The sequence below is a fragment of the Colossoma macropomum genome, unplaced genomic scaffold, assembly GCF_904425465.1.
Source record: "Colossoma macropomum unplaced genomic scaffold, Colossoma_macropomum, whole genome shotgun sequence".
In the NCBI taxonomy this organism is placed as follows: domain Eukaryota; kingdom Metazoa; phylum Chordata; class Actinopteri; order Characiformes; family Serrasalmidae; genus Colossoma; species Colossoma macropomum.
Window position 1 is genome coordinate 18323903 of NW_023494789.1, and position 22778 is coordinate 18346680.

Here is a 22778-nt window from a genome sequence, read left to right on the forward strand (position 1 = left end):
CAGTATATTACTTTGTTTTTTTGGAAGATTTGTTCTAGGGCTGGGCAATATGGCAACGTATATTGTTACTGTGATAAATTACGTCACAATACAACACAATAAGCCTTTCTGAACATATCGTCCATACTTGTAGAACACAGACCAACTGCATGTTTCATCATAAAGAGAGTAAAAATAGTCCTGTTCAACTGGAGAGAAATGAAATTAATGGTACTTTTTACTCTAATCAGATGACTGAAAAAATAAATATTGTGACATATTGTGTATTATGAACATTTCTTGAAGTATCACAATATTATATTTTTGTCATATCGCCCACCTCTAATTTGTATTTTAGTATTTTTTAAGTACTACCAGAATTGAATACGTGTTCAATACTGTGTAACAGCCATTGAGTACAAATTACAAATTTTTCAGCATCAGTAGAGAGAGCAAAAACATATATTTAAAAGAACAGCACATAGAAGCCCCAACAACTACATATAATATCATTTTTTCAATATATAGAGTATATAGTGTCCACCCTTTGCCTTTATTATTGCTTACATTCATAAAAGTTGGTTGCATTTTCTGTTTTTCACAATACAAGCAATTCCAATTACAAATTTAGACTCATCTCACATCTCACATCTCAGATGACCAGTTTTAGTGTTCTAGTGTAAATTTTGTTCTTTTTTGTCTATTTCCTTTTCTCGGCAACAGCTTATTCACAGCTACACATCCTTTCAGACCCACAGCGTTGAGTTCTCACACTGAAAGAATGGACAGAAACAGCTGTGGATTTTTTCAGATCTGAAGTCATAGTGGAGCTTGATTTTCTTTTCTCTCTCAAAGATGATAACCTTAAGGACCGTTTATCTGATGGTGACAGTTTTCGTGGTCTTGCACAGTTGTTAGAAGCCTAATTTCCTCTACATCTTTTAATTGTTTTATTGAACTCCAGTTTTGGCTGTTTTGACTGGAATAAATGAAGGGTGGTCTCTGACTTTTACACAGTACCAAAGGAAAGAAACATACTTTTTACTCTTACATTTTCATTTAGACCTTTAAAGTAAATGAGATTTCATCATTCATGAGATGTTTCTCTTTTTCTCTTGCCAATCGAGTTCCTGTGCATTTCAATTTCATGTTCTTATTAAAACATTCAACCCAATGATGTCACTATAAAAAGAAACTGCTTGCGCCAAACCAATAAAATGTTCAATTTTTGTTAAAATGTTTACTTTTTTACTTTTATGTACTTAGTATGTTTAAAAGTTCATGCATTTTTTTATTTATGTTTTTGGCTACATACTTTACTTCAATAATTCAATTAAAATTTTGACACAGTACCGACACTTTCGCTTAGGTACAATTTCTCTGTGCTTTTTCCACCAGTTGCATTGGATGAACATTTAATGATGGAGCAATAGAAATGCTCCAAAATTACTCATCCTTCTACAAAGGTACCATTTCTAAGACACAAGGTTTTGTCATGACAATGACGATATGCTAGGTGCATTTGAAGTAGTCTTTATCAATAAAAGCTACTGTGAATAGAATGTACAGTGTGCTCCATTAGAAAGCATGATAAAACTAATCAGAGATATCCTTAGAGAGAGCAGTAGAGGTGGTGCTGGATGGCACAGCTTGAAAAAAAACACTGCTGATGCTTTACACTGTGATTTAACACTATTTTTGATGGCGATATCCCTCACGCTGTGTCCTCCTGAAAGTTGCTGAGATAGCTGCAGTCCAGGTTTTATCACCATCACTAATTCCAACTATTCAGATTTTGAGGCCAATCCAGGCACAACATACAATAACGTTTGGCAGAGAGACGTCCAGCCATGAACACAGGAAAGTCCATTAAAGGCTCAGTGCAAACTTTCTGCATGTGTAAACACATTGAGAGCAGTAATGGGCCAAAGCAGTGAACAGCAGCTCCTTCCAGCAAAAACGGAAGACAGGCTGTATGTCCATTGTCCCTCAGGGTCCCTCTGTCCTGCCTTTCACTTCTCCCTCAGCAGGTAGAAGACCACAGCCTTCAGGTAGTGCACACATGTGCAGGCCGCTGCCACGAGCCAGTGAGAGCGGAAGCTGGGGTCCGTGTTGACGACGCATTTTGTGATGTCAGTCTGAGGGAAAAGAGACAGGAGTACATTAAAATGAGAAGCACTGTAATTTGTATGTATTGGTTTTATGGTACAGTGGCCCCAGGAATTATGTGGACACCATTTAACCATTGGTAAAGCTTAATAAAGTTCTTTAGGTTATTCATAAAATGATGAACAAAATGATATTTGTTTCAGAAAAAAACACATTTGGCACAACATCAGACCAATGCTAGACTCTTTGTGTGGAGAAAGGCTGGAGAAGAATTCAGACTACTTTAAGAGTACTGTAACATGGAAAAGTCTGGAGCTGTTTTTCTTATAATAGTGTTGGTCAGCTTGTGACAGGATCATGAGCTCAAAAGTGTACAAAGGCATTTTGGATGCAATTCTCCAGACAATCTGCAAAGACATTGCTCAGACGGTAATGATCTGAATCACACCAGCTATCAATTGAATAATAGTAAAGTAATAAGAATATAATGCTCTTATTGGTATTTATTTGTTTACTATGTATATTCTGTATTGTCCATTTCCATAAGCACTAATCTGAGCAAGACAAACTCCTCATACATGTAAGTGAACTTGACCAATAAAGTGATTCTGACTCTGGTCCATTTGAGTCATGGAATGTCTTTCATCAACTACATAAAGGTTTGTTTTGACAACACTAATAAGTACACCAAAAGTAAATACAGTTAGTGCTCAGCTATGTGCCTTCTTAGCCAAAGGCAACAAAGAGTAACCTAAGCTCTCCTATTTCAGCACACATTTTCACTGAGGGTCCTGGGGTTGGGAGGCTGTGAGCGATCCAATCCTGTATATGAGAAACCACTTGAAAGTGCTTTTCATTTTGGTGTGAAGTGGTAGAGGCAAGCATTTCACCACTTAGCACAGCTGATAGGGAAAGAATTGGGTGGTGACAAAGTAGCAGGAACATGCATCTTTATCAGAGCTACTCTACTAACAAAACAGCATGACCTTCAAAGTGGGCCGCATACATAACTCTAAAAGTATGAAATGGAAATGTCTTGATGGCTTTCCTCAATGCCAACAAATAGGGCTGCTGGTTTTTTGTTTATTAAAAGTTATTGCAATATTGTCTTCTGCAATACTGGCACGCTGTGTACTGTGAACCTCCTGACCAATCACAGACATTTTAGGTGACTGTTCAGTGGGTGTCAAAACAAATCAACGCATTCACATGATACAACAACTTAGTGTTTGACAATATCCATTTGTTTCATACCTTCACAATCTCCAAATATTACTGTGGTATACAGCATTATGATGGGTGGAGGGGCAGCGTTTAAATGTCAAACTCTCAATCTAACAATTGCTAAATGTTAAAAAATACTGCTAACTAGGCATGAGAAGTTGGTTAGCATTAGCTTAGCTAGCATGATGACAGCTCTGCTCACCACAAAACATGTTTGATTCTGGCTAACAAGTTTAGATGATGATTCAAATCTGAGGGACAGAAGTCAAACAACTGCCATAGAAAAGACAGAAAGGCAAAATGAAAACTGCTCTGTGGTGTTTGGATCTGTAACCTGATTAATGTTAGCTCAGCGAGCAAGCTACAGACCAAAACAGTACCACACACCACAGCACAGGTTTGATTCTGACTGATGATAAAGACTAATGTCTGAGAGCGCAAAAGTTGTGTGACTGGTGTTGCAGTGACAGAAAGCCAAAATCAAACCTGTTCTGTGGTGTTTGGGACTGTAGTGTTTTGGCTAAGCTAACCAGAGCTTAGTTAGCAGGCCAAACGTGCCACACAGCGCAGGCTCGGTTCCAGCTAACTGACGCTAAAATGACACTCGTCTAGAGGGTATCTGAAAGAAGTAGAGGTGGGCAATATGGTAAAATGTAATAACACGATACTTCAGGACGTTTTTTTATGATACACGACATGTCACAATATTTTCTGACATCTAGTATGTTAGAATAGACAAAGTATTGCCACATTTTAAAAACACTATCAAAAACTATGAATCTAATTACAACCCCAATTCCAAAAAAGTTGGGAGGCTGTGTAAAATGTAAATAAATGTACATAAAAACAGAATGCAATGATTTGCAAATCTCATAGACCCATTATTTATTCACAATAGAACATAGAACACATATCAGATGTGGAAAATTGAGACATTTTACCATTTCATGAAAAATATTAACTCATTTAGAACTTGATGGCAGCAACTCATCTCAAAAAAGTTGGGACAGGGGCATCGAAAGGCTGGAAAAGTAAGTGGTAGTAATAAAAAAACAGCTGGAGGAGCAATTTGCAACTAACTCACATGACTGGCTATAAAAAAGAGCATTTTAGAGAGGCAGAGTCTCTCAGAAGCAAAGATGGGCAGAGCTCCACCAATCTGCGAAAAACTGCATCTAAAAATTGTGGAACAATTTCAGAAAAATGTTCCTCAGCGTAAAAATGAGAAGACTTTGGATATCCCATCGTTTACAGTACATAATATCATCAAGAGATTCAGAGAATCTGGAGAAATCACTACGCAAGGGACAAGGCCGACGGTCCATATTGGATGCATATGATCTTCGGGCCCTCAGGCGGCACTGCATTAAAAACAGACATGATTCTGTACTGGAAATCACTGCATGGGCTCAGGAACACTTCCAGAAATCATTGTCTGTGAACACAGTTCGCCATGCAATCCACAAATGCAAGTTAAAGCTGTATCATGCAAAAAAGAAGCCATATGTCACAATCCAGAAACACTGCTGTCTTTTCTGGGCCAAAGCTTGTTTAAAATGGACTGAGGTAAAATGGAAAACTGTTCTGTGGTTAGAAAAATCAAAATTTGAAATTTTTTTGGAATCCACGGATGCCAAGATTCAAGATTTCACACAATGTGCTGCACTAAATGCAATTAAACAGAACTTCTTATGCTCTCTTTTTAATCAAACATTTTGAAGTACTGACGATAACCACAATATGCTCAGGAAAGCATACAGTGACACACTGTAATGTAATTTATCATGGTAGTGATAAATATTGTCATATTGCCCAGCTCTAATGAGAACTCAAGTGACTGGTGATAGAATGAAAGTCAAAACCGAATGTGTTATTTGGTGTGTGTAGCTCTTAGCCAAAGCTAAGCTGCTGTCATGCTTAATTTTTCTGAGGTTTTTCCTGGCTCTGATTTTCTCATCTTTCTATCAATGCCACTTTTTGGTGAGCTCACAGAGCACAAACCAGTGAGCTCCTCTGAAATACAAATTGGTGGAATGTGTTGATTTGGCCATTTAAACACGGAATAGAAATTCAACACACCATAATTGAAATACTGTCATAATTTTTAAATGCCAGCACCATTTTTAAATACTGTCTTTGTATACTTTATTACTGTTATACTGCCAAATCCCACAACAAATCTTTTGTAAACAATTTTTGGATCAATATCATGCAGACCAGTCTTTAATGTGTCAAATCAAGGGTTCTCAAATTATATATATCCAGGGCTCCATTTGAGGGAGGATGCAAGGTGTGGCAATCCCCCTGGTAAATAACAAATCATCAGCCTTGTAAAAGTGGCATCCCTCAGATCTATCTCCTTTGAATTCATGTTTTAAAATTATCTAAGATTTTGACTATTGACCATTTAATATACACATATAATAGATATACACAAAAAGTTGCCTTTGTGGTATGACAAAAAAAAAAGTTCATGAAAACTTTATAGCAATCAAATCAGCAATAAAATCTCAATATTTTCCCATATCGTGCAGTCCTGCAGAAGAATTCTCCCTCCGAAGCTGCCAAAGGATTGCTGCTTACACAAGGCTCTAACAGAGCAGAATTTCACGGCCTGATAATCAGAGCTTGGACATTTCAATGGGAAACTCACAATCACTGAGAGCCAAAAGAGAGGAGAGGAGTCACTGGGAGGTGTGGACATTGTTAATTAAGAAATCCTTTATCATAACGAAGCTTTAATAAGTCCACTCAGCGATATGTGTGTGTGTCTGTGTGTGTGTGTGTGTGGTCTTTTATTCATCTCAAAGGACTCATCAGCAAAGGCAGAACACACACAGACGCACGTAGGCAGAACCACACACAAAGACATTAATAATAGGGCCGTCAGTGTCCACTATTTTAGTAATCAAGCAATCCATCAATGATTTTGACAGGTATTGAATAAACAGAGCTTTTCAAAAAGACCAAACAATAAAATGGATTTAGCTTGTCAAAGATTCTGAAATATTTTACTGCAAAAAAAGAAGCCTTTTAAAAACCTTAATAAAAAACACAAAACATTATGTGACCAAAAGTATGCGGGTATGTCCATCCTACTGTATGAGAGACCAGTAAGAGAATTTGTCACCCCTAAAAAAATGCTAATTTCTACTAGCACCCCTACGGGATTCTAGTAGTATGGTAGTGTTAAGCTAATGAGGATCCACAGTAACCTTTTTGGCCATTCTAAATTAAACTGTGAAGCCATTGGAAATCAAAATGTAACTGGTTGATTTCACTAATGTCATCTAATGATGTTAGTGGTTAATCTGACACATTAGGCCTTCTGTTCAGCTCCTGAAGTCCTAACAAAGGAGAGCGCTCGTTGGCTGTATCTACCTAGACACCACAGAGAAAAATTCTGATTAGATCATTTTCCATTGAGCGTTTGAAATATTAAACCCTTTTGTTTCCAACCAAAACTTAACAATGAAATAAGAGTTGATACATATTTACACAGATGCTTTCTACAAAGCTCTGTTTCTGCTTTGCACCAATCAGACATCCTATGTATCTTCATTCAGTGCTCATTTTATGGGCACCTACATCTAAAAGCTCTTTTCAGGCTTATCTGTGGGTGCGCCTGCTGTGCTCAAAAATAGCAGTAATCCTGACACTCCCCGACAGGACACCTTGAAAAATGTAGACGATGACTTTGCCTGCAGCAGCTTTTCACATTTACCTCTGATTCTATTAGGTTCTGTCTCCACACTGATAACACTACCAAAGACTCTCATAAAAAGCAAAGGTGAAAGACTTTAAAACACTCTGCAATCACTCCATTTTCCATTTTCTTTCAAGGTACCATGTATTTTCAACTACACATTGTAAAAAGTAATGCACTGAATTAACTCAAATGTGTTACATCAGTTTCACAAGAATAAAATATATTACATCAGCAAAATATTCCACAAGTAGGCTTCTTTTTCACTAGTTGCTTATTCCAATTTTGTGTTCCACCTTAAACAGTGCAGCATTTACATTCTGGTGCCTCAGAACTGCTGTGTTATTTAAGGTGGAATAGAAAAATTTGAATATGAAGCTTGTTATGTTCAATGCATTACTATTTTGTAGACGATAGGAATCTACAACTGATCTGGAATCAGTCCATGGCCCATTTTTAGTCATTATGGGAAACCCCCACAACTAATCATACAATAGCAGTCAGGGCTAAAAATCTTTTCTAGAGAAACCAGACCTGCCTAGCAGGCCCTTGAGAGGACTAAAGATCAACATATCAGCTACCAGCACAATCAAGCCTATGAGACACCCAGGATATAATGACATGCCCAACACAAACATCTACATGTACAGACAGAGCCTATTATTCATTATACTGCACACACACACAAACACATGCACACACAGCTGGGCGTGTCATCTGAGAGATACAAGTACGGTTAACATTACACTTCCCACTAAGCATTCTATGAAAGTTGTATGTTTCTGTCACTGCACAAACAAGACAAAAGCCTGCTCTCTTTCCGACACTGCTATAGTATACCGAGTCACATGCCTCTTCAGATGTTATGGGGTCTATCCACCATAGGAACATACCGCACATACCACTCAGCAGGGGGACAACAGGCTCAATACAATATAGATAAACATTCCCACTTCCCACAGAGAAAGCTCCAGCTACATCAGCTATATTCTCTCTGTTTCTCTCTCTTCTAACTCACTTCCAAGAGAGGAAAATAAAAACCACAGAATATATCAAGATACGCTATCAAACGTATCGAGACACTCCTTGTAATTACTTCAGAGTTCAGATACTTCAAGCTGAACCCATTATTGGATCAGGTGTTCAATTGCACAGCTTCTATATTCTCCATAGAAAAGCATCACCAGTAGAATAGGATGTGCTCAAGCGTCAGCTAGAGGGTTATAAAGCTCTCCAGCACTGGGCTGTGGAGCAGTGGAACTGTGTCCTTTGGAGTGAAGAAGCACTATCCAAGACCTTTAGGATGAGTAGGAGTGGCGTTTTGGACCGGAATTAATCATCCAATATGAGTACCTGACCTCACTAATGTTCTTGTGGCTAAATGCAATCAAATCCTCACAGCAATGTTCCAAAATTTAGTGCAAAGCCTTCCCAGAAGAGTGAAGGCTGTCATTGCAGCAAAGAGGGACAAACTCCCTATTAATACCCCTGATTTCAGAAGAAATATTAGATGAGTACGTATTTACAAACTGTTGGACATATTGTGTACGTTCAGCCCAGGCGGCCCCTGGTCAAAAAATATGTTTTGTCGATTATCTAGAGAATGAATGTCTGCACATTGTAATATACAGTGACTGTTTATTTGCTGAATTTAACATATTGCGGAAAGATACAATATAAAATGTTGCCTGACCAAAAGTTATGGCACATTTTATATTTTACTTTGTCCAATATGTTAAACTTAGCAAATAAATAGAAATAAACAGAAATTGTGTTGACTGCCTGCAAAATTTGTACACTTTTCAGAAAAATTCCATATTTAAATGTGCTCCTTGTATAGGTTGTGTTAACTGATTTTCACTTTCAGCAAAACATGTAATTTGACTGAGGACATTCAAACATTGACTGAATGTCCTTCTATGTCTCTAAATTTCTGCTCCCTATAAAGTTACTCTGAATTAGTTTACACCTAATAATCAACACAGTTATTGCTAAAAATATGAAAACTGAATGACAAAATTTGTTGATGAAACATTTTATCAATGATAAAGATCAAGAAGAACTTTGCTGTCATCTCAACCATGTATACAATGTAAAAAAACAACATTCCTCAGGGGTCTTTTTGCAATATACTTACAGGGCCTGCATTTACTGGAATACACAGCACAACAGAGCAAGCCTTAAACTACTACATACAGCACAATTAAACAAGACAGCGTACCAACTACATTACAGTAAGTACACAACAACAAGCAACTAGGCTCAAGGCATAACAACAAATGTAGTACAGTAAATACACAGGACAATACAGCGTGAGTAAATTCCCTGCATCATTTTCAGGGTGAGATGGAGATAAATACAATTATGGGGTCTGATGCATGAATGAACTATGGAGTAAAAGACTATTAAACAGATAAAGACAGTGACACGTAAAGAAGACAGCCGTAAACTATTTAGTGCAATGGTTGCCATTTTCACTTTTTTCATAATTTTCACATCTATATATGAGATAAATATGAGATGTGCTACATGAACAAACTCGTCTTGCCTAATGCGATATGAGGTATTTATTGAAGCGTCAATGTAGATTTCTTACCCAGCCTCCTCTCCTCCTTAACCAGGACACCAGACTTTTGCGGACAAACTCGCCCATGCAGTCAACAATGGTGTGCACCATGGCTGGGTGGCCGTGCTTCACACAGTCCACCGCCAGGGCTCCGGCCACTGCGTACAGAGAGACGACCTTACCCCACGTTACCCCTGTCCAAACAGAGAGACGGAGAGGGAGAGAGAGAGTGAGAGAGAGAGAGAGAAGCAGTTAGTTATCTAACAATATTACACAAATACGTTTCACAGTAAGATTCGATTTTCATTTGATTCATTCAAAACAAGTCAAAAGTTTGAACACAGCTGATTCCATGATTTTCACTTTTCTTAAAGACATTCTGATGTATGGGCTTATGCTTAAAAGCAGGTCTGCAGGGATGAGCAGGAATTTGACCCACCACTTTTCAAAGTAGCAGGGTGACGCCCCTCTACTTTCTGATTGAGTTCAGAACACTTACATCCAAAACATATTAAACTACACAGAGTGCTGACCAATAGAAAAAACAGAAAGAGAGTCAAACTCATTAGTAGAACTAATCAAAATTTCCACTTCACTAGATGGTGGGACATTTCCCTGAGTGAGTTCATGTTCAGTGAGAGGATGCAGTAAAAATGTTTTACTGTGATACACAAACTAATGCACTGGGTCACATTTTGAATTCACTAAATTAAGTGTGAAAATCAAGCAGTTTTAATATTTCTTCTTCCTACCTTGATATACTAATGTCACTGTCACACCCATCTTGTTTGATGTGGACCTATCAAACTATTTCTTTAGTTTGGTCTGTTTCGACGTGTGAAAATTCAACCTTTCAGGCCTGCACTGAACAAATGAACTATGAACTGCTGACCCCTGCTTGAGTTTGCTGCTGGTGGAAACGCATTTTTACGGTGGTGAACTCCAAACAAGAGGTTTTTAACATCAGACACTGCTTTCTTAGTGCACATCAGTGCTGTATTGTCCACACAATAAAATAATAGCAAAGATATGCTTTTAATTTTGGCACATTCTGGATGGAACTAGAACATATTTTTGGCCAAGCATCAGCTACCTGACCGGTTAAATTCAAACTGAAAAACCAAATATAAAAAGGCAAAAGTCAAGTAAAGTTTATTATTATTGCTTCGCTTTGTGACACACATAAACATTAAGCATCTCTATTTTAGGTAAATGTAATGTAATGTAAAGTAACAGTACCAGAGTGATTGCATCCCTGCAAAATTGACCAATATATGAACACTCCTGAGTGTAACCTGGTCAAAAAACGATACAATACCACAAAAACTCTCATGAATATGTTTATAGACACGTTATTAACATGCCATCAAAGGTAGTTTTAGCCCAGATGTATTTGTTACTCAGCCAGATGGGGTTTTTTTTTTGTTTTTTTTAAAACAACAAGTTTTGCCCCACCACTTTTGGAGGTGTGGCGCCTTTCCTGCTTAAAAGTTTTAATGTTGTTTCAAAGACAAGCATAAATATTCAAATTGTTGCCTACGCATTAGTATGTGTTCAATACAAAATTCATTTTCAAGTAGAAATCAAGTAGAACTTGGGATTTGAGAGTGGAAAATGTAGGGTTGGAACCTTATCCGTTATATCAATTTTGTTTCTCGCTACAAGTTAATTAGTGGAATGTCGTACGTTTCAGCCAATCAGAACGTGTTGTGAAGATTAAGGGTGGGGTCTCAATAGCCCTATTTGGTAAAAGACCAATATTTCTGACTGTTGTCATTCTACATTGACTGTTATACAGTTTTGATATAATTTTTACTCGTCTCAATTGTGGAACAAAGAAAGAGAAAACCTGTTGTATTGTACCTGTAGTGGTGGTGTACATTACTGTCAACTTCACTGTGTTGCATGACTCATAAGAGATATCAAGGTGTTTCCCAAACTGCTGCAATTATCTTTATCTTAACTACAATCACTGCAGGCATTGCGTGAGTTTAGCCTCAGTGGTGTAACAAAGACTGTGTGTTTGTGTGTGTGTGTGGGTGTGCACATGGATGAATTTGCGTGTGACAAAGCTGCTGCCAGGTAAATCAGCCCACTGGAGGATGGGTAAACGTGCTTGAGTTTGCCCCCCCCTCTTTAGCAGCCAGTGCATGCTTAAAGTGGTGGTGTTTGTGTGTGAGTGTGTGTGTGTGTCAGGGGAGCTGTGGAGCGGCCTAAAACAGCAACACACAACCCCCTGCCTCCCTCTACACATGACGCTTCACTCCATCACACTGATAGCCAGATGCATCACAACAACCTTTTAGTTTTACAAATATAGCATGTTAGAAGGTTCAGAGAGGAACCTTAACCCCTTTTCTGTCGGCCCTTTATTGACCATTATGCCAGTGGAATGGAAATCAGTGCGGATATTGTTGATTAATATAATGCAAATAAAAATATTTTCCAGTAACTCTGTTATCAGATTGGCAAGGACACTGTTGGCTTTCTGTGAGTAAAATGTTATGACCCTGTGTTGAGCTGCTAGAGAGCAATGAGGGGTAAAAGAATAGGGGTGAGAACCCCCTGCTGTGAAAACAATTCACAGTCCACAAAGATGGCTGTGCCGAGATAAAACAGACGGCACAACTGCAGCCTTCTTCATATCAAAAAACTGTGTACAACTACCACAATAAAAAATAGCATTTAAACCGAATACAAATACCTTATGAATATTGACCTGCTTGCTCATCTACAAGGAGGGTTTTGTAAATTATACTCTTTTCCATCTAAATGTATTCCAACAACATTATTGAAGAAAAAATACATAGTTTAACTCGGGGTCCTCCTTCAAAAGAGGCGGAAATAGCCTTTCATGGATACTGTGAAAAGAGGTCAAGGACACAATTAATGCAGACAAATGTGAACCTTTTATCATTAAGCACAACTCCTCTTTTTTTCTCACCATAGTAAACAGAGTAAACAGAGTTAGCAGGCCTTAGCAGCTCTTTAAAACCTACACTGCTAATGTGGAATAGTAATAAAGACTGTATACAGAACCGATAGCATATTGTTACTGGTGCAAGAAAATCTGTATCTATAAAGCGATAACTTTACATTAAAAATCTTATTTTTAATTCCAAGTAATATAAGGCCAATGTTTCACAATGTAAAAAGAAACTAGAGTTGTCAAATAGTGTAAAAAAACAACTGGAAAAATGAAGTTATGAGGTTTCCTTATGACAAAAAAACTATGGGACTTTATTGAGTTCTAGTTACAGCAAATAATAAAATATTAAATAAGCATGCAGAAATATATTCAACATATTTGAGTGAAGAAGTCTGCTGTTAAAGAAAATGTTCTGACAGCATTGCTGTCTATTAAAAGAGTGTAAATTTATTACATTAAATAAAATCATTTAATTATGAGATTAGAGTAATAGGTAAATAACATCCAGTTTTCAATTTTGCACCTGAGTATTCAGTATTTTTGGTCTACTGGACATGTCTAAAAATAGCAGGCATTTTGAATTATATTACAGTTTTTTGGTCTATCAATAAAAATGTAAAATGAGTGATGGAGATCAAGATGAGTAATGTAACACTTTTGCTGGGTAAAATGACAATATTTATCATTATTATGATAAATTACAATGCAACATGTCACAATAAGCTTTTCTCAGCATACTCTGGATATCGGCAGTACTTAAAAAAACTTTCCAACTGCATGTCTGATTACAACGAAAGAATAATTAGTCCTGTTTAACTGGATGTAATGCAGCTCAGTGTGTAAAATATTGAATACAAATCTTTGAATCCACAGTTATTGATAGTATTTTTAAATGTGGCACTACTTTGTCTGTTCCAACTTATCAAATGTCCGAAAATAAAGATTTATTGTGTATCGTAAAAGCATCTTGAAGAGTTGTGATATTACATTTTTGCCCTATAGCTCACCTTGTTTTCTGTTCAACACATGACTCTTCTGAGTATCCGATATATGGCTATGTTGCATATTGCCCACAATGAAAATGATGGATTGAATTTACTTGATTCAAATTTGTACATAATATCCGCAAAAAATAAAGTACATCAACACGATTTTTGTCAGTATATATCTTGAAACATTTTATTTATTTGGACATGAGGAACATCTGAAACAACTGAATTCACTGCATTGCTTTTACCAGTGCAGGCCTTTGTGGAAAAGCAGCTGAACATGAAACTGGCATTTCCAGCACGCCAGCGAGCAGCAGAGAGGGGAAGCAGCAGCAGGCAGATAGCGTACAAGTGGGTGACCATCCAGGCTTTGGAGTCACAGATAAACGATGTGGTTTGAAGTTCAGACCAACCTGAAAACGCCCACGCTTTCCTCCCTCTCTAATGAGCTCGAAATAAGCGAGTTCAAGCCTGATAAGCAAGTCAATAAATAGACACAACTGCCTGAGCCAGACATGTACAATTCCTTAAAGAGAGCACTTCAATTGTGACAGAAAAGCCCAAAACATGCACACACTTTTCAGCTATTTAACTGTGGTCACTGACCTACTTGGGTTATGACAATGGCCTTTTCTGTGTGAAAATTCAGAGCCAAAACATGACCGAAAGAATCGTGCAGCTCTAAGGTGCCTTTCCATCCTTGGGGTGTGTTCATTGAGAGTGAGGTTTCCATTTAACTCGCCAACACAATGTAACTAGACACTTGCTTTTGTCTGGGCGAGGCCTTTGGTAAAAACTACAGGCCTACGGTCAGTCAGGGCTGCTCAATTTTGAAGGTAAATCTGTCAGTGTTTCTGTCAGTGCTGAGGCTCCCGCAAACACCTGAACAGATACATCCAAGGCTTTATGGTACTGTTTTCTTGTAACACCAACTCGAATCCCTCTAGGTGCATGACTCAGCTTTACCGCTGCTCGGGAAAGATCAACACTGACGTGTAGCATGGGTTCAATCGGACAGTTTCGAAGCACTCCCTGACTTTCAAGGAGGTGTTCTGTTTTAACAAAGGTTTATTATTCAGCGGTTAATCTGAAGGCACATTATCCAGTAATTGCTATGACTTATTCATTATCTGTGAGGAAACTAGTATGTAAGGCATGTAGCTATGTATGATAATGAGGACTCCAAAATGGTTTAAGAAAGACAGAAATGGCAGACATTATGTTATGAAATTTGACATTTTGTGTTGGAAGAATGATTCTGAAAATAGACTAAGGCTCAGTTGTTCCACTTCCTTGCTCCAAAGGATGAAAACGGGATTTCAGAAGCCTATCCTCTAAATGCGCTGGGTCTGAAATCATGAACAAAAGCAGCGGAGCTGTTCTTTCAAATTCTACACAGCCTGGAAACTTGGCCAGGCTTTGTTTACACTGTAAAATCCTATGGTGTTCTCCAAGTTCTCTAGCACTGTCAGCATGTGTATATAACTGTTAAAAAGAGGTCCATTTCATCTTACCCTAAAAGGAACAAAGCTGGATTATACAGATAAATCACCTCTTAGAGCAGTGTAAACTGCTGCTGCTGTGGATTCCACACTGTCTGAATGTGCACTGCTTTCTCCTAAACATGTCCATTATCTTGGTTTAGTCAAACATGTGCTTGCTAACCTGAACACACGATGCTACTGCTACTCTTGTTTGTTCTCCACATTATATGACTGAGTGACTTCTGTGCTAATAATAGCTGTTGTGACAAGTGGAAAAACAAATGCACTCGTGTTCCATACTATGGTTTTCCTCAATGATCAGTAAGAGGTCAATAATAAGATAAACACAGAAAGGGATTTTCTGACCAACCTGTGGAGAATATTTCTGCAGCTACAGCCAGGAAAGCATCTGAAACTATGGTCTCTGAAGCCACTGTGATGTTCAGTTGTCGTGCCACATTGCGGTACACGTTCGGACGCAAGTACTCTAGCTCATCACCTAGGAGACAAAGAGACAGAGACAGAAGCAGAGCATTAACGGAGGATCATGACAGTGTGTGTACAGCATGTATGTGAGCGCATGTTCTTTCTCTCACTGGTACGTGTTTATTTCCCTTGTTAAAAATGAGTTTACATTGTGGTAAATGTGTTGTTACTGAGACTGAATGAGGTCACATGAATTATTGTAGATTCATGTGAACAGATATCTCATCACCACACAGTACTGTACAAAAGTCAGAGATCACCCTTCATTTACTTAATGTCAAGTTATCATTTTCATGATCAATCTTCAGGAGATATGTCTGAGGAGATTAGATATATGATAATAAACTTGCATAAGATGAAAAAACTGGGGTTCATCTTTGAGAGAAAGTCAAGAACATAAGCTGTAATAAAGGCAAAGGCTGGACACACTAAGTGGTGAAAAATGTGATATTATATTCAGTTGTTTTTAGTGTTATCTTTAATCAATTGTTTCAGTTGTTATTTTTCATTTGAATACAGCAGTAGTGCTATATATTGTGTGAAGATTTCAAGATAAATTGACCAACAGAAATGCTCTACAATTATTTGCAATTAAAACTTTTTACATTAACTTGCATTAAAAACTAAGAAAGGTTGTGCCTTCTCCTGTGAAGCTAGCTTCTTGCAGATATATGTTTTTGGACAATGATGATATGTTTTCTGCTTTTTTCCTGACTTTGAAAAATGTTAATGGCAATTATTTTTAACATTTTCTGATTAGTTAAATTGTTAGGGATTATGTAAGTTATTGATAGCAAATAAAACGTCTATGTTTGCGTTCTAGACATTGTGCCCTCTGGTTCCTATCACTACCAAAGTCAAGAAGTTTTTCAGTATGAAATCAGAGTCAGTAAGTTTTTCTACAACAAACCATTTCATTACAACCCACTTCTCAGCTTACGATTGAATTATGCATGAATTTCTAAATTGCAAATTTCCTGGAAATAAGAATTTAAATCAGACCCAGGCTCACTGAAAAACAGTGCTTTGAATTTACTTGATTCAAGTGCGGTTTCATATAAATCAAATGTATTAAATGAACAAAATTATTGCCAAAAGAAGCAAAGTGAAAGACAAAAAGTACGCTGATGTAGCACAGTCTCTTCATTTTTCTGCATTTAAATAAGGTTAAAGCACTTAAAGCATTATTTTTTCCTGGGCTGAAAGGGTTAAGCAGGGTGAAGCGAGGGCGGGGAACCTCCAGCCAACACAGATCTGCTCTACGATAACAGCTGGAATGATCCACATTTTTACATGCTTTGTCCATACAAAGCTTTTTCAGGAAACTGGGCCAAATATGTCCAGCCCTCCAATTAAAAGAATTGTGTTCCCTTTTAGGGGAAACACAGATTAGTCGTTCCAGTGCACAGACAGTATTCATATAGCTGCTCAGTTTCAGAGTCATATGACATGAGTGGCCTCACAGTGTATACAGTCCTGACTCTGGAAGAAAGATTTAATGACTGAAGTGTTACAGAGATCATGCAGAGGAACAGAGATGGAGATCTCAGCTTAGAGTCATGTGAAACAGTCTTCACAGTGAGGGGAGGTTTAACCCCTTAAACAAGGCTTAATCTTTAGACTTACTATCCAGTCACTACTACAAACCACAAACTACTATGAAACCAATATGTGCTTAACATAATGAGACTTATTTAGTGGAACATGATTGTTGCTGTCATAACAAAACCTTGTATCTCCAAAATGGTAAAATAAAATCATTAAAAATGGAGTAATGAGGTTGATCATCATGGCCCTCTAAACATGCTTTAAAACAGTAAGGACCCGTCAGTGGGTGAGGCCTAGATATGGCTTGTAAAATGTGCTGCAAGGAATTATGAAACCAATGGTTATAAAGGAAACTTCAAGAGGGCAAAGGAGGAAAAGAACGCAGGGGGTGGCTGTTGCACAATCCTGCCTGAGCACAGGCTCTAACAGTCAGATATATTCTTCATAACTTGAAAAGCCACAACACTACTCTGGAAAATACTGACAGGTCAGGGAAAAGGGCTTTTCCTTCTAATACCTAATCGTAACAGGTTAAACACACTTGCCCTGCCAAACTTTCACCACAGCTGTGTGTCATCTACCAGCACGCATAGCAGGTGTGCACAGCCTAAAAAAAATCAAAACAGGTACTGCTACAACCAGTTATACTTGCACTCAGTACTATGGCAGATGCACATGGAGTTAACCCCTTAAAATGCAGGCTTATATAACTAATATGTTTCTTATTGAAGTGTTTGTCCACATAAGGCTGGGAAATGTGATAATATTTATCGTGATGCTGATAAAATATGTCACAATACTATACAATATGCTTTTCTGAACATACTGTGGATTTCATTGGTACTTGTAGAACCCTGACTAACTGCACATTTTATTATAAAGAGCGTAAAATTACTCTTGTTTGACTGGATTTAACTCAACACAGACTCAAAAAAATCAATGTATTCATAGTTTTTGATTGTGTTCTTCTTTAATGTGGCACTACAAATTCTTTCTTCTGTTTCAACTTCTCTGTGACAAGATGCCTGAAAAAACAAATACTGCGACATATCATTTATTGTGAAAGTTTCCTAAAGTATTGCAGTATTGCTCTTAATCTCTTGAATCATAGACTTTTCACTCAGTTATGAATTTTAATGCTTATTATCCACCAACACTTTTGAACTGTTCATTAGCTACTATGAAAATAATACAAAATCTATTTAAGCTTAAATAATTTAATGAGAGTCATTATACTTCAAAGACAAAGCAAACAAAATTTACCTAACCACAAAAGGACTGACGATATTTCTCCCAGGGTCCCTCCTGAAGAAAGTCCATGTTCCGGCTTGGACCAACCAATTTCAGCGCGATTCAGCCTTGAGTGTATGTAGTCTCTGCACAGCACTTTAGACTGAGAGACGAGTTCTTTGTCTGTGGGAGAACGGTCAAACACTTCCATCACTTCTGCTGCGAACACTGATGAACGGCGCAGCATCTCCATGCCCTTCATGAGGGGCCGTGAAGGGTGGGGGCTGGCACCTCGCCTTTTTACTGTTTGAAGAAAGAAAGGAATCATTTTTTTGTAGCCCATTTATTAGATACACCTACACTGTGCCCACACACGACCATTTGATCAGGTACAAAGGTACAAGTCCTCCTCTACCCTTTTCATGGAAGGAAAGGGACCACCATAGGACCACCACTGACCAGATATGACTTGGGCAGCAGATTATTCTCAATACAGGGACAATGACATGGTAGTGGTTTGGCAGAGTGTGTGGCACTGGTGAGAGTTTATCACTGCTACTGCAGGAAATCTTAAACAGCTTGTAGCTAACCAACCAGAAATATCTGACCAACAGAAACTGACCACTGATAAAGAGCAAGAGGGTGACTAACACAAACTGTGCATGGCAACAGTCTCTAACTGCACATCTACAAGGTGCACCCACAAGACAGGTGTTTCCAATATACTGGCCAAAAAGTGTACATCTCTCTATATAGTCTAAATCTGACTTTTACAGAAAACTAAAAAACTATTGTTGTCAAATGCATGTAAAGAATTTGAGGTCATTGCTTCTTTCAGAATTCAGTATCTACAGTCTCCGATCTACGCCAGGGAGACAATTCTTCTCACATAACTGCTCAGTGAGATTAGATCTCATCTACTCAGACCTCACAGCTTGAGAATAAGTGAACCAACTAGGTGCAGCTGAACGCACTTTCTGTGATACGCCCACTTGAACTTTAGGTAAATATAATGTGTTTAATGTTGTTTGTCTATATATGTCCATAACTTACCTCTGCTTTATCTTATTGACCCTTTCCAGCTGACCTGATCTTCAGAAACTGCCCACTGGCGCTGATGCAGATGAAGACACTCAGAGAGCCGTTGCTAATTCCTGGATGTGAAGTCACGGCTCTCTGTAAAATGAAGCTACAGCCGACATTTTAAAGCATCGACGCCGACTGAGAGAGTTTCTTCGCCTGCCACAGCCTGACTGGAGCCGTTATTGTGATTCCTTCCGTCCTAAATCCGCCGGTTGGGCTCCGTTTTCAGGTTTGCAGCTTCACTGAGGAGAGCAGGAGGAGAAGTTTCCTTCTATGGCCAACCAGCCCGGGAGGTTCGGCAGTGGGCGGAGTCACTCCGACGAACGGCCACGCCCCCTTAGAGCCTGAAGGGCCCTTTCAGTTCACACGAAAATGTTCCTGCAAATAGCAAACAATTTCAGACGAAGCGGCTTTAAACTACAAGCGCTTTCAAAGGAGTTTAGCCGTAACATTGCGAGGTTTTGTAGAGAAAGTCATTCAGAGGGGTGTGATGTGAAAAGCTCTTATAGAGTCAGGATTGTTCACAGTGGTGGTGATGGGAACCAGACGTCCTGAGGAGTTTAAGGCCTCTAAAAGCTGCCTCACAGAACGTTATTACATGAAATGGTTGTGAATACGCTGCATGGTGCATTGTTTTATAATAGTTTTGGCCTAAAATGTGTTTTGTTTTTTTTTTGCTCGATTCATGGCAGAGAAGTACATGCAGGCTGTAGTGCTGCAAAACTTTTTTTTTCAGATTTAACACCATTTTACCATTATCAACGTTACATATAAAAACTCAGAAGACACACTTAGGAATTTTGTAAAATAAATAAAATGGCTGTATTTGTGCTGTAAACATTGCGACTGATGCCTGACTGCCTGGTTCCTAGCGCCACCACTGTAAAGAAGTCTGTAGAGGAGTCGCAAAGTTTCCCCACATTGAGCCACTTCACATCAAACCACTCTGAAAGACTTTGTTTACTCAGTGACTGAAATAAGCAGAAATGAAAAAGTCCTGTATCCCGAGCTGCCATGTAGTCTACCAGCTAAGTCTTTTTGAATCACACATTAGTAATGTTACCAAGATTTCTCTCTTCCATCTCGGAACAGTCAACCTAAAGATCCTCTGTTACACTGCAGAAAACTAAGATGTTATGCTTTTGCCTTCTTTCGACCAAACCATTGAAATGCTCTAATCACTAGACTGCCAATAATCTAGAAAACAAATACTGTAATTACTGACCTGTTACAGCTTGTACAAAATATAGCTGCTAATGTATATAAGCAGAAGTAGAAAATTACTTTTGTCCTTGCGACATAGCACAGCCTTTTGAAGTTCTTCTGTTCATTTTTAAAGCTATTACAGTGTTGGCAGGAACAGGTTTGACAGAGTGTTTATCAGATTATATTCCAAATCTTGTTAAATAATTACTATTAGTTCTTATAGTGAAACATGCTTTCTGTAGCATTTGGCCCCTATTCTTAATAGGTTTTAAAATGATTCAAACCCTAATTTTGAAACATTTTTGGCTTTTTTTTCTTTTCCATTTTTATTTATACCTGTTATTATCATCTACTTCTATATGGTAACTGCACGATTCATTTGTTTTAAACTTCCCTATAACTTGAAAAATGGGTCATACACTGGTAACACCTCTTTTAAAAATGTCAGAGGTTGTCCCACTTAGCCTTTTCACAGGAAGAGTGTAACGGTTTGAAATAATTAGCGCTACCCACCCTGTTGAAACAGAAAGTCATCCCTGTCACGTCACTGTGGTGAAACACGTCTCCTGAAATCCTCCAAGGATCTGCTTTGACAAGCCCTGTAATAACTACTAGATTACATTACTGCTGACAAAAAAAGAAAAAAAAACACCTTGGTTTGCTTTTTCGAAGTAGACAAAACACTTTTGGCCAGCAGATGACTCCACACTGACAACTGGTGACACAACAAGAGGAAACAGTGGCAAGACAGTGAAGACACCAAAACAGGAACAAACGTGAACAGAAACTGAACAAGAAGAGGTTTTCATCTCAAATGTGGGCCAGCCTTGTGCCAAGTGTGAGAACAAGAACTAAGAGTGCTGCAGCAGTTCCTCTATTATGAAGCTGTCTGAAATTGAACGTCACTGAGGAATCACTCAGTGACCTGATAGATTTGATGTGACCAGTGATGTCACACAGGTAACCTGCAGCATTTCCCTAATAGCCACAGGTGTTTACAGTTCTAGTGGTAATGGATACATCCACTGGAAAAGAAGGCCACTTGAACTGAACTTGATTGCTAAATGTTTCAGACAAAAAACATGACATTTTGAGTGTTTTTCATTTCCTTTTTAAGGCTCAGTAAAATAGAGATATTAACTGATGCTCACATCAACAAGTCGGCACAAACAACTTTCCAGACTGTTGCCTTGGAAACCAGGGCAGCCATCCACACAACAAGCAGGCAGATCGTTTTGTGTATTAAGATGAAGAATCTGGAAATAAGATCTTAAAATACAAATAAATTTGCTCTGCATTGCTCTACATCACACTGAAAATAAAGCTAAATTAAACCACATACAGCATTTAGAATGGTGCATTTTAAATCATCCTCCAAAGCACTCATAATCAAAAGTGATTCAGCAGCTCTGTGCAGTCAGATCCGTTCTCAGCCTGCTGGTTCTGCCTTCGATGGTCCACATTTAGCCTATGATTCAATTACATCACACACTCACCTAAATAGCAAATGCAATTGTCAAAAAGGCTCTTAAGAAACCATCCAGTGAGGCATTTTTATCTTCTGCTCTGTATAAGGAAGATAAAAACAGCTTTACTTTCCCATGAAATTCTAATGTTCTGTTGAAGAGAGGGAGTCACTTAACACTGTGGGACTTCACCACATTAAATATGTATTTCTGTGTAACCACCAGCTGTGTCATGGCTTGCATGAGGAATACCTTCAGGTTTGTTTGGCTTTGGCTCTGTGACTGCTTTATTGCTCATATCCATAAACATAGTTACTGCATGCTTAGTGCTGACAAATCCCAGATTCCGGATGTTTTAACTGATCCCTGTATTATGCAAGCTGAACTGCAAGCTGCACATCTGATACTGGACCATGACCAAATCTTTGGATAAAGTGTGTTCACAGTTATTATGAACTTAAAACGAGGCCTATCTTTTTTGTGCAATGCTGCACCCTAGAGGAACAGGGAGTATGTGAGGAAGAACCTGCTGATGTAGAGTAAATCTCTTTACTGACAGTGTGACACTATGTCTGCATAGTGTCAGATAATATCTGCAACACTATCAGTGTTTAGCCTCGCTGGATCATTATTATGAATAGTAGTAATAGTAGCTCTAGCAAAAGTAGCAACAGCAGCTAGTAGCAGAAGGCCTAGTTGTATTACTAGTTCAGGTGCAGTATAAATTAGTAGTAGTACTAGTTGCTGTAGTAGCAACAAACAGAAATGTTACA

The 22778-nt window shown here is 38.3% G+C and overlaps 1 protein-coding gene across 1 annotated transcript; it reads right to left on the bottom strand.

The window, feature by feature from the left end:
- Positions 1-798: 798 nt before the first annotated feature.
- boka (BCL2 family apoptosis regulator BOK a) lies at positions 799-19622 on the bottom strand. Its single transcript, XM_036570409.1, has 5 exons — positions 19304-19622; positions 18284-18553; positions 15357-15485; positions 9615-9778; positions 799-2117 (listed from the first exon to the last, which is right to left on the bottom strand). Exons 2-5 carry the CDS (start codon positions 18510-18512, stop codon positions 1992-1994), a joined length of 648 nt encoding a protein of 215 aa, XP_036426302.1. The 5' UTR covers positions 18513-18553; positions 19304-19622; the 3' UTR covers positions 799-1991.
- Positions 19623-22778: the final 3156 nt, after the last annotated feature.

Bases quoted from the DNA above. Each gene is read 5' to 3' on its own strand.
- boka (XM_036570409.1), bottom strand. From the start codon at position 18,512: ATGAAGGGCATGGAGATGCTGCGCCGTTCATCAGTGTTCGCAGCAGAA. The intron at 15,486-18,283 runs GTAAATTTTGTT...TTTGTCTCCTAG, and splicing joins GTCAGTCCTTTTGTGGTTAG to GTGATGAGCTAGAGTACTTG. The intron at 9,779-15,356 runs GTTGGTCAGAAA...CTGTTTGGACAG, and splicing joins TGCAGAAATATTCTCCACAG to GGGTAACGTGGGGTAAGGTC.